The 12165-nt window shown below is 34.3% G+C and overlaps 1 protein-coding gene across 2 annotated transcripts; it reads right to left on the bottom strand.

Moving 5' to 3' along the window:
• Positions 1–3536: 3536 nt before the first annotated feature.
• LOC133679818 (AAA-ATPase At3g50940-like) lies at positions 3537–5929 on the bottom strand. 2 transcript variants are annotated; one of them, XM_062102523.1, is made up of 2 exons: positions 4679–5929; positions 3537–4273 (listed from the first exon to the last, which is right to left on the bottom strand). In XM_062102523.1, the coding sequence occupies exons 1-2, from the start codon at positions 5696–5698 to the stop codon at positions 3686–3688; spliced, it is 1608 nt and encodes a 535-aa protein (XP_061958507.1). In that variant the 5' UTR covers positions 5699–5929; the 3' UTR covers positions 3537–3685. The 2 variants fall into 2 exon arrangements, with proteins under 2 accessions (XP_061958507.1, XP_061958508.1); XM_062102524.1 differs by having other exon boundaries at positions 3537–4267.
• Between the last annotated feature and the right edge of the window lie 6236 nt (positions 5930–12165).

Below are 12165 nucleotides of genomic sequence, written 5' to 3'. Positions count from 1 at the left end.
TAGAAATACTATACGAAAACAACTGCAACTTTCGTCGAATGCTTTAGCCCTACCAAGAAGACTTTCTCTTGCTCTGCCCCCTGCTCTTGCCACCGACTTTGCGTACTGACTCAGGTCGTCGAGGACTTTGGTATTCTATGCTCACTATTGCACATTGTGAGTGAACAACACGCTCTAATTCTCACTTGTTGATGGGGGTCGATCAACAGGGATTTCAACAGATACAGAAGATTTAGCCTTGGTTTTCCATGGACAAGCTGCATGAAATTCAGCCTTGGTTTTCCATGGACAAGCTGCACGACTGAATGGTGTTTTTCACGTTCTGTTGTCGAGTGTGGAGTTAGGGTTTTGGTTCTTGATTCATTGCTGGTACGAAGTTTCTTGCAAACTTGCTAGTGTCTCTTCTGACGGGGTCCCTTTCAAGCCCCATGGCTATTTGGTGAAGAAAGCGTAAAAGAAGCATTGGTCAATGCAAAGTGATCCACAGAAATTGCAGAAAAATAGAAATATAGAGACCGAAGCAAACTGACAAAGAAAATATAGTATTTTGATACAAAAGTCACTGGCGGATGACTATGAATAGTCTCAGTGAATTCACAACCAACGTGTGGTTGAGATTCCTTGTTTTTTAAGTGTTTTTTATTTAAATTTTTTTTAAATAATATATTTTTATTTTTTAAAATTATTTTTAATATCCAAACAACAAAACAACATAAAAATATAAAAATTAATTTTAAATAAAAAAAATTAAAGTTTTTAAAAACATGATTTTAATCATATTTCCAAACTAACATCTCAGTAAAATAAGATATATACCATCATCAGTTGGCTCATGATCATTAAAGAATTATACTACTTTATTACTTTATTGACTAACAACATTATGAGATTTTTTTTTAATTTTTGATTTAGACATTCTAAAATGACAGAATGTGTCTGATTTAAAGACAAGTCCTGCATTAAGATCCTGTTTTACTCGATTTAGATTTCTAGCATGGTTCAGGTTCTGCTTTTAATCTACAAAATAAAATTCAAATATAATAAAATTAGAGACCTAATCTTCTCCTTCCCACTAAAAAAAATCTTCTCCATCATATATATATATAAGCTGTTTTCATTTATTTATGTGGTTGAAAGACGGTTTAAGAAGAGCAATTTAGGCAATAAATGTGTCATTAGAAAACAATTAATTAGAGAGTAAAAAAAAAGGGGGGGGGGTTGTAAAAAAAAACTTCTTTTCTTTTCTTTCTTAGTTAATGAAACCTTCTTCTCGATGAGTCCAAGACTCCTGGACTAAGGTATTCAACTGGGCTGCTTGAAAAATGAGAGAACCACGCATCATTGAAAAAGGACTGCCAAAAAATTTATGGGTTGATGCTGCAAACATAGCAGTTTTCTTATTCAACATATTGCCAACAAAAGCTATGCAACAAAAGACTTTGAAGCATGGTATGGCTATAAAACAAAGTTGCAGAATTTAAAAACTTTTAGTTGCCTTTGTTTCTCTTATATTTCATAGGTTAAAAGAGACAAACTTGATAAAAAAACAGAATCTAAGATCTTTGTAGGTTACAGTTCAGTTTCAGAAACCTACAAGATTTATTTTCAACAAGACAACAAAGTAATTGTTAGCATGAACATTAAATTCTTTGAGTCAAAAAGCTAGAGCTACGAGAATGATAAGAAGCTTGAAATCCAAGAGGAGAATGCTGACATTGATAATGAACTTGTTACAAAAACTCAATCATTCTCTAACATTTCTTAGAGTTGCAATGTTGCAATAATTAAGCTTGCAGGATATGAAAAAGCAGCCGCAGATCAACATTAGATGGCTGCAATGAAAGAAGAACTTATGATGATTGAAAAAAAATCAAACTTGGATGCTAGTAAACAGACTTATAGGCCATAGGAGTTAAATGAGTTTAAACAAACACAAGGCAAGACTTATAGTCAAAGGATATGCTTAGATGTTTGGGTGAATTTCTCTGAGACTTTTGCTCCAGTCGCTAGACTTGATACCATAAGAATGTTGCTTTTGCTGCTCAAAATGGTTGGATTATACACCAAATGGACATCAAATCTGCCTTCTTATATGAATATTTGGAGGAGAAAATTTTTGTGGAGTAGCCTGAAGGTTTTGTTGTTCAAGGAGAATAGGAGAAAGCATATCTATTGAAAAAGACTATATGATTTAAAGCAAACACCAAGGGCTTGGTACAACAGGATTAATGCACAGTTGTTAAACTTAGGCTTTACAAAAAGTCTAAGTGATTTCACAATCTTAGGAAGGTCAATGATGAATTACTTGTAGTTTCTTTTTATATAGATGATTTACTTGTGACGGGAAGTAACATGAAGCTGATTGATATGTTTAAAAGGAAAATGAAAGATGTTTTTAAGATGACTAATACGGAAAAGATGTCATTCTCCCTGGACATGGAAGTTAAACAAAAGCATAATGAAATCCTCATATGTTAGCATAAATATGCCAAATAGATTCTAAAAAAGTTTAACATGGAAGAGTGCAAACTAACAACAACACTAATGAATCAAAATGAGAAATTTTGCAAAGAATATGGAGCTGCAAAGATTAATGAAAAGCTTTACAAAACCTTAATAGGTTGTTTGATGTATCTCACTCAACAAGACCATGCTACCAGTGTACTTCCAAGATATATGCATTGTGCAAGTGAAATTCATTTTCAAGTAGTAAAAAGAATTGTCAGATACATTGAGGGAACAATTGATTATGGTTTGAGATTTTGTCAAGTTAAAAACTTCACACTCCATGGTTATTCTCACAATGATTAGGTCAGTTGTGTTGATGACATGAGTACTTTAGGTTATTGTTTTAGCTTCGATCTTGCTATAGATGTCATTGCTTAATCCATGGCAAAAGCAGAATATGTAGTTGTTACTGCTGTCGAGAATCAAGCTCTCTAGATTAGAAAATTGATGACTAATATGAAAATGGAACAAAAGGAAAGCACTCAGATATTTGTAGACAATCAAGCTGCAATTTTAATTGTAAAAAATCCAGTGTTTCATGGCAAAACAAGATACTTCAAGTTCAAAGTGTAGTTGTATTTCCTAAGAGAAGTGCAAAAAGAAGGTGAAATTCAACTATTTATTGCAACATATAGAATTAAAATGCTGACATTTTGACCGAGGCAATTCCTAAAGCTAAGTATGAATTTTTCAGACAAAGGCTTGGAATCTGGAGCTCCATAGCCAAAGAGGAGTATTGAATTAATATCTCAGAAGCTGCTGATGTGAAAGGTGAAAAGATTCTAGTGTTAAATAAAACTCATTCTGAATTGAAGTATTCAAAGTTTGTTAGGATTTGTCATAATCTTCTTTTCTGTTATGTAACAAACAGCAGCAGATTTTGCTGCTGTTTATTTGCTTTTGTTGTTTCAAGGAGTTGTTTAAATAAGATTTATGTTTGTCAATAAAATCAACAAAGTTTTCAGAATAGTTTGGTTATCTGTTAACATTTAAATTTTCTGTCAAACCATCAAATCAACATCTAAAAATGACAGAATCTTCTGATGGGAAAGGTCCCCAGAAGCTGTTTTCAGGGAAGCAGCAGTGCGTGATCAAAGCAAACAGAAAGGAAATCGAAACCTAAAATAATTCCATGTTCCTTGGACGATAACAAGTCCTTATTAGCAAGCACATTAAATTACTGGATCTTTACCATTGCTCCCCTATTCCTACCCTCCTCTTTCGCAATTTCACCATTTTCACCATCTGGCTCTTGTGCACTTTCCTCTTTTTTCACTACTTCACCATTACTCTCGTCAAGCTCTTTTTTCACGACTTCACCATTGTTCCCGTCAACCTCTTGTGCAAGTTTTCCCTCTGATGGTCCTGATTCTCCATTGCTATCTTTGTTTCCGTCCTCTCTCTTCAATCTTTCGCTCTTATCCTCAAGGAACTCAATAAGACCTGTTATAGCACTCTCTGGCTCCTCGTATCTCAGCAGTTGCTCACCTACTTCTGCAGGAGTAACCCTTGCTTTCTCTATCAGCGCTTCAACACAGGGGAAAAGTGGGTGCTCTGTAAACCCAAGGTAGTTGGAGGCCAGCAATTTGAATCCACATGGAGTGCAGTAGGACATGTGAATGTGCACATCCATACGACCAGGTCGCAACAAAGCAGGATCAAGTCTTTCTTTGTGATTGGTAGTGAATATTATGATTCGTTCATCCCCACAGCTTGACCATAATCCATCCACAAAGTTAAGCAATCCTGATAGGGTCACCTGATACTAGACAAAATTATGTCTGTCAAGAATGAGAAACGCTGCAAGCTTCATTAAAATAGCAATAAAAGCTTTTGTGCTTTGATTATTGCCATCTATATATCAGATCCCCGTATGGGGACCTTTAGTCATATGCATGGAAATTGTTTACTTGAAGAGAATATCTGGTATATAACTCATTGCCTGAGACATTACTCCATATCACACAAACTCCTGTATCCAACCAGTCATAATCTGGAAAGAAAGTGCGAACCAGTAATACCATGCCATTCTTGACTTGGAAGAAGGAAAAGGTCAACGATGTTTCATCAGTATACCAAGTAATCTCATCATAATATGGATTTTATCAAATCCTCCTCAGGACTAAAATATAGTTTCTGAACGCAAAATAAAATCGAGAGGAATAATTACCTGGTTTACTTGGTCATATGCTATATAATGTCGAGAAGGCATCTTTGCTCTGGCTTGTGCAAGCCTATCCTGTAATTCAAAGGAACAATCGATGTCCTCCACCACAAGTACGGACTTATTCTCAGTTGAGATCAACAAACTTCTAAGATCAGAATTGGTCCTAAGATCAGTCAATTCCAGATCATAAATATTAAACTTAAGATAGTTAGCTATTGCAGCAATCAAGCTCGACTTTCCAGTCCCTGGTGGACCAAACAGTAAGTACCCACGTTTCCATGCCTTGCCTACCCTCCTATAGAACTCCCTTCTCTTCACAAACCTCTCAAGATCCTCCATGATCAACCTCTTCCGTTCCATATCCATTGCTAACGTATCGAATGTAGCAGGATGATGAAGATTCACTGACTGCCAGACACCCCCTCCCCCCCGCCTTAGCGAGAAAAGCTTCACACTCTTCTTCTCCTCTTTCTTTTCTTTTGATTTTTCAATCACGTGCTTTAAATAAACATCAATAACCATATCCTTATGCTTCTTGTGAAAACTCAACTCAAAGAACTTATCCGCAGATTCTGGTATAGAATTATAATTAAATGGGCTTCTTGACATATATTTTGTTGGCACTTGTTTTGAGATGAACTTCCATTTCAGAGTAACCCCATTAAAGGTATCAACAATTTCTTGGTTTCTATCTAAAGAGAATGAGAGCTTACTCTCTTTCTTGGTCAGTGAGATCTTGATTTTCTTTGCATCCGGAGGAATTATGGGTTCAAGATAGAGCTCTGCGGCTTTGAAGAGATTGTTTTGGTTAAGGTTGTCATATTCTTCAATAACTAAAGTGAACTCCGAAGAAAATGAGTTGATCAAGGTTTTGAGTTTGTAGAAGATGTAGTTTTGGAACTCATAAGGAAGATACTCCTTAACAAGGGAGCGGAAGAGCACAATTGTGGCAGCAGCTGAGGCTGCTGCAGAGATCAGAGTCTTAACGGAGGGTATTTGGGTGGCTGAACTGCTGGGAAACATGGTTTAAGGCCTCCAAAAGATTTGTGGGCTTGAAGGGCTCTTAGCGTTTCTAATGTTGGAGAATTTTTGGTGTTTAGCTTGTTGCTTTCAGATCCTTTGGCAAATGCTATCGAGGAGACTCTCTGTTTATTATAATGCAAAATCTGAGAGTAGGAATGGTGTTTGAGAAGAGCAGTGGAAAGAGTGACAAGTGAATGACGGTGTTTGTGGTGGTAGACTCCTTATGCATGATTGATGATGTGTACCGAAGAACATTTGTCTGATAGCCATGAAAACTTTTTTGCTTTTCATTTTGTGATCAACATCATAATTTGGATTTTTATAAATGATTTAATTTCCATATAGAATTAGGGATTAGGATTTTACTCATTATTCAATTATTGAAATAAATCAATCAATTATATAAATAAACATTCGATCGTCAAGGAGTAAGGTATTCTATGCTCACTATTGCACATTGTGAGTGAACAACACACTCTAATTCTCACTTGTTGATGGGGAGTGGACAAGCTGCACGACTGAATAGTGTTTTCCATGTTCTGTTGTCGAGTGTGGAGTTAGGGTTTTGGTTCTTGATTCATTGTTGCTACGAAGTTTCTTGCAAACTTGCTAGTCTCTTCTGATGGGTCCTTTTCAAGCTTGATGGCTATTAGGTGGTGTTTGTTTTGTACATGTCTTTATGTTTGTAGTGCAAAAAAATATAGCCAGATATTTGGTAATTATAAAAAACATATTTTATATTTTGAAATCCACTAAAAAATTAAGTTTAAAATACAGTTTTTATGAATCAGTTTTTATATATATTTTGAATTGAGTTTTGTAAAACATTGTTTGTATTTATGTTTTAAAAATACTTTTAAAAAAATTCAAGTTTTTTTTTTATTTTTTTAAATTAATAACTTTTTAGTGTTTTTATATCTTTTTGATGCACTGATATCAAAAATAGTTTTTAAAAAATAAAAATATATTATTTTAATACATTTTCAAGTAAAAAGCATTTTAAAAAGCAACTACAAATCTAATAATTATCAAATATTTTATACATATTTTTTACTGTAAATAAACTTTAACCATAAAAATACTAACTTTTTATTTTTTTAAATTTAATTTTTTTTCCGACCATAACCCCAGAAATTGCAGAGAAAAAGAAATATAGAGACTGAAGCAAACCGACAAAAAATGTAGTAATTTGATACAAAAGTCACTGGCAGATGACTATGAAATATGAATAGTCTCATTGAATTCACAACAAACGTCAGAAGGTAATTGTGATTGGGGTATAATTATTTTTTAAAATATTTTTTATTTAAAAATATATTAAAATAATATTTTTTAAAATTATTTTTGATATTAAAAAATATATAGTTTCCAATATATTTCTAAACGAATAACTATATATATATATATATCATGATCAGTGGCCCATGGACATTAAGGGACTAGCTACTATATGACTTTATTGACTAAAAACATTATGAGAATGTTTTTAATTTTGATTTAGACATTCTAAAATGACAGAATGTGTTTGATTTAAAGACAAGTCCTGCATCAAGATCCTGGTCTACTCAATTTAGATTTCTAGCATGGTTCATGTTCTGCTTTGAATCTACAAAATAAAATTCATCTGGCAGTGTACATACTGATCATGCTTGGCAATTATTTGGATATTTACTGTATTCTTTCAAAGGAACCACATTCTACCCAACGGATTCTCGCTGTGGTTGTCAACAAAATTCAATGAAGAGAAATTGCCAAATGCATATCCTTCTTCACCCGTGTTTCAGCATACAAAAGACATCAATCTTCAACTCTGAGACTAATAAGCTAGCCTCCTGTTCCAGAAAGCAAAGGTATAAAACCCGACCTACATGGGTCAGAGGTCATCAAGTTAACTGAGGTTTACTAATTTTTTTAACAAAAATAAATACAATGTCATTTCATATAAAAATCTAGAAAAAAAAACAAGTTGATTTACCGAGTTTTATTAGATCAACTCGAATAGCGAGTCAACCAAAATTTTTAATCAAGCCACCTGGTTGTTTTCTTTATATATATTTCAATCCAAACTGGATTACGTTCCAAGTCAATTAAACAAGCTGCTCTGGGTTTTACAACAATGTCTAGAGCTATTAGACCATGTAGTATTGGAGATTAAGAAATTGACCATGTAGTATTCTTACGATTCTGTTTGGGAATGTGGTTATGGTTGTGATTATTTTTTAAAATGTTTTTTATTTAGAAATATATCAAAATAATATTTTTTATTTTTAAAAAATTATTTTTAATATCAGTGTATAAAATAATCTAAAAATATATAAAAAATTAATTTGAAATAAAAAAAATAAAAAAAAATTAATTTTTTTAACAAATACTTTTGAAATTCAAAAATATACAGGGCTGTAAAAGCATGGGTGCGAGGATTCTTCCGCCTCCCGTTCTTTTTGGTGATTTTTGGCATCAATTCAGACACCCCCCTACTGTCGCTTGACTTTTTTTTTTTTTTTTTTTTTTCTGGGGAAGATTTTGTAGTATTTGCATCGCTGTTTTCAACATTTTTGTTTTTTTCTCTACGGACAGTGACTACTTAGTTTCTGTCCTGGACATTGAAAATTCAAGTCTTTGTGCATCCAGAGGAATTATGGGTTCAAGAAATAGCGATGCTGCTTTGAACAGAACGTTGTAGTTAAGATGGTCATATTGTTGAATGACTAGAGTGAATTCTGAAGACAAAATTCATTAAGGTTTTGAGTTTTTTTTGTTTGGTAATGTGGTTGAAATTATGTTTGAGTGTGTTTTAAAAATATTTTTTACTCATAAAACATTAAATTGATATTTTTTTTTTATTGTTTTTCAATAATTTTAATGTGTTGATGCAAAAAATAGGGCTAAAAGGAATCCAAGGAAGGTGACCTCTAGTGATACCCGTACTTAAAAAAGATTTTTAAAGGGTTAAAAGGAATCTAAAAAGAGTGATCATTGGTGATACCCATACTTGAAAAGATTTATATATAAAAGGCAGACAAGATAAATCCGTAAATTATGGTTTTATAGCACTAGAAAAATCAAATCCATCTCTTAAAGACATCACTTAGAGAATATGTTAGTCTGATATTGCAATGGAGGGTGGGGGATCCGAGATTAACCCTTGATGAATTTATGATTGGCATCACCTGGAAAATGTGTCAGTTCAAGACTGCATTAGAGAGTGGAGGGTTCGAGATGAACCCCTAGCGAATTGCTGAGAGTCCCTTTGGCATCACTTGAAGAATGTGCTTGTTCAAGATTATACTGGAGAGTGAGTATCCGAGATCAACCCTTGATGATTGTGGAGATATTGTTCTAGGGAGATCAAGTCAATTTCCTTCAAGGAGAGTGGCTAGAAACCCTCACTAAAGATCTATAGTTAGGGAATGTATGTCAAAGATACATTATTTTTATTTAAAAAATAAATTTACATTTCTATTGAGGATTATGCATCCTAAGATGATCTGAGTGATAAATACATGGAAGGTTCTTAAGAGTAACATGTTCTGGAGGTGGCGCCAAGATATTTTCTTTGACTGCTCTAATAACTTTAAATGAATGATCCTTAGGATACACCAAATGACCATGAGTTGATCCCTTAGGGTTCTTCCTTGAGCTTTTATTTCTACTAAGAGAATAATTTCACTTAGAAGATCCTTGGTTGTCTATATAATAAGAAGGGAGGTCATATCATAGCAAATTAGCCTTTTTCACTCGTATATGATTTTTCATGACCTATTTCACCTTGAGCAAACTTTTATCTGGTAAGACATAAAGTTTTCTGTAGAGTGCATATTCTCTTACCCCTCTTATCAAGACCTCTATAGCTACTGGCTCAGGGAATTCTTTCACCTTGAGCATCTCTTCATCAAACCTCTTCAAATATGACCGTATAAACTCGTCTTTTTGTTTAGTAACACCAAATAGTTCTGCGGAGCTTTTCTTGGCAGGTATGCTAGTGTTGAAACGTGTTACTAACTTAACATATAAGTCACCAAACCTATCAATGGAGTTTGGATTCAAATTATTCAAATTATCAGCGTAAACCCCCAAAAGGTTGTGGGGAAGATTTTTCACATTGAGCCACTATCTTGGATGACCAACTCTAAGCTACCATGTATATTTTGTACATGCTCTTTTGGATCGGTCATGTTATCATAGTTATCCATATTTATTTTTATGAAAATATAATCATGAAGAAATCGATTGTTCCATATTTTTGTCCATAAATTTATTCAATGTTTTTCTTTTATAAAATATAATCCAAATATGCTAAGCTCAGGCGTGACAGCTCGAGCAGTGTTGGGGTTCTTGATGTGTGGACCCAAGCTACCATGCTTGAGTCTATGTTCCCAGAGCTTTTTCTTTTTTTAGAGGATTTCTTTAGATCCATTTTGGAGAAATTTTTGGATCCATTCGTAGATAAAATTAAGGGTTCTTAAATTGCTTTCCTAGAATCAAAGACATGATAAGATTTGGAATCTTCTCTTTCTTTGAATAACAAGGAGAGTTGATAAATATGTAACATCCCTCTAGCTCCATTCCTACATTGTAGAGCTTCACGAACAATGAGAATAAAATTTCTTCTTATTAATCTTTTTTTTTTCATTTTTTTCACTGGTTTGGATTTTATAAAATCTATGAGAATAACAAGTAAAATATAACTTTTTAATATTTTATAATTTTCTTGCTCTGGAAGCATCCCAATATTCCTTCAGTAGTTCAAAACTGATTGTGTGCGGAAATTATCTGGATGGGGTCCTTTCTAGCCTCTGCTAAAAAAGTTGAGATTGACCAGTAGCTGTGAACAGTCTCGTTAACAATTTTGCGAGTCTTTGCCAAGGTCCAGGAAGTAGCCTTTCAGCTTGCAAATGTTAAAAAGAGATAACATTTTAGGCTCTTGAGGGAACTCGATCAAGCCTCTTGAGTTGCAATCTTCAATGATCGTCATTTATTAAGTAATCGCAAACGAAGATTGCAATATTTGCTCGTCTATGGGAATCACTCACAATTGACGTGATATAAAAATTGACTTGAAACATTATCCAACCATATCAGGGGTCCAAATATCACGATCCCTTGGCCATGGAAATGACCATACTTAGCAGTTAGCACTCACCTTTCTCCACCTCCAAATGCTCCACTACCTTCCTAGCAAACCTCCATGATCTCACTACCAGATTTACCTCTTGCCTGTTAATCGAAACGTAAGTCATTGCCCATGCAACTATGCAAGCATCCCAATCCACTTGAAATTCTTTGAATCGTTCGATATTGAGAGATCCTTCTTTTTTAATAAAATGCCTAGCTTCTTCTGCAGGAGCTGCACAATGGGGCAGATTGAACCTGTCCAGTTTTGCCTCTTCTATGAGAACTAGCTATACTTCATCCTTGGTTTAGTTTTACACCAAAAATGTTCTTAAGAACCATAGCAACATTGACCTAGGCACATTGTAAGGTTGTAAGATTCAGTAAACTATCATAAGTTACGCCTTTTTTGGCAGTATCAAATGCAGTAGTCCATGTTCTAACAGAGGGAGAGTTGTTCTAAGACAATGTCATTAAGATGTTCCTAGTAGCATACCTTTGGTTGCCAGAAAAATTGGCTTTTCTATCACTGCCAATCACAGTGAGGACCATATGACCTCCAGGGATCATTTCTTCTGAACGTGATTTCAGAGACACCATGAAATCATTCTCGAAAAGAACAAGTAACTTTAAACATACTGGGGGGGGGGGGGGGGGGGCGCGGTGGGCGCGGGGTGGTGTTGTCTTGGAAAGATGGGGATCCTTTCGGGAGCCAAGCATGCTTTTTAAGAATTATATAAATCATATAACAGTAAATAGTCTAGAGAATTCAAAATAAATCAAGTAAAGTGGAATTCTCAACTTTACTTGAAGGTTTAATCTTTTCCTTTCATTTCACAGGTAAAAAAAAGAATTAATGGAGTTGATGAAGAACAAACCATTGCTTAATATTTTCGAGGAATTTTTTTAGCAATCTGGAAATAGTACAAGTCATCATGACGGTGCTGTGAAAGGAAAACTTCAGGGATTGCTAACCGGTGAACGCCATTGAAGATAGAATGAGAAAAATTGTTAGGAAACAGCCTTCCATAGAAATTTCCAAGCATTCCTGTATGAAACATGGCCCAAAATCACTTCCCTTGTCATTCTTGATCTTCTCATAGAAGCTAGGCAGCGACCTTAATATTGCGTTGAAATCATTTCATGGAACTAGGGTCATTCAGGAACACCTGAAATGTATGGTCCTGATGAGCATCTAAAATCATTTCAAAACTACTGCTCCATGCTGTCCAAATTTTGGTTACTAGTAAAACTAAGCTTGAAACTAGTTTTATCATCGGGTAATTGTTTGATTAATGATGTTGAATTAATGTCTCAGAAGCTGCTGATGTGGAAGATGGAAAGAGTTTAGTGTT

The sequence above is a fragment of the Populus nigra genome, chromosome 19, assembly GCF_951802175.1.
Source record: "Populus nigra chromosome 19, ddPopNigr1.1, whole genome shotgun sequence".
Lineage (NCBI taxonomy): Eukaryota > Viridiplantae > Streptophyta > Magnoliopsida > Malpighiales > Salicaceae > Populus > Populus nigra.
Note: the sequence above shows the minus strand (reverse complement) of the source record. Positions and strands in the feature narration are given on the sequence as shown.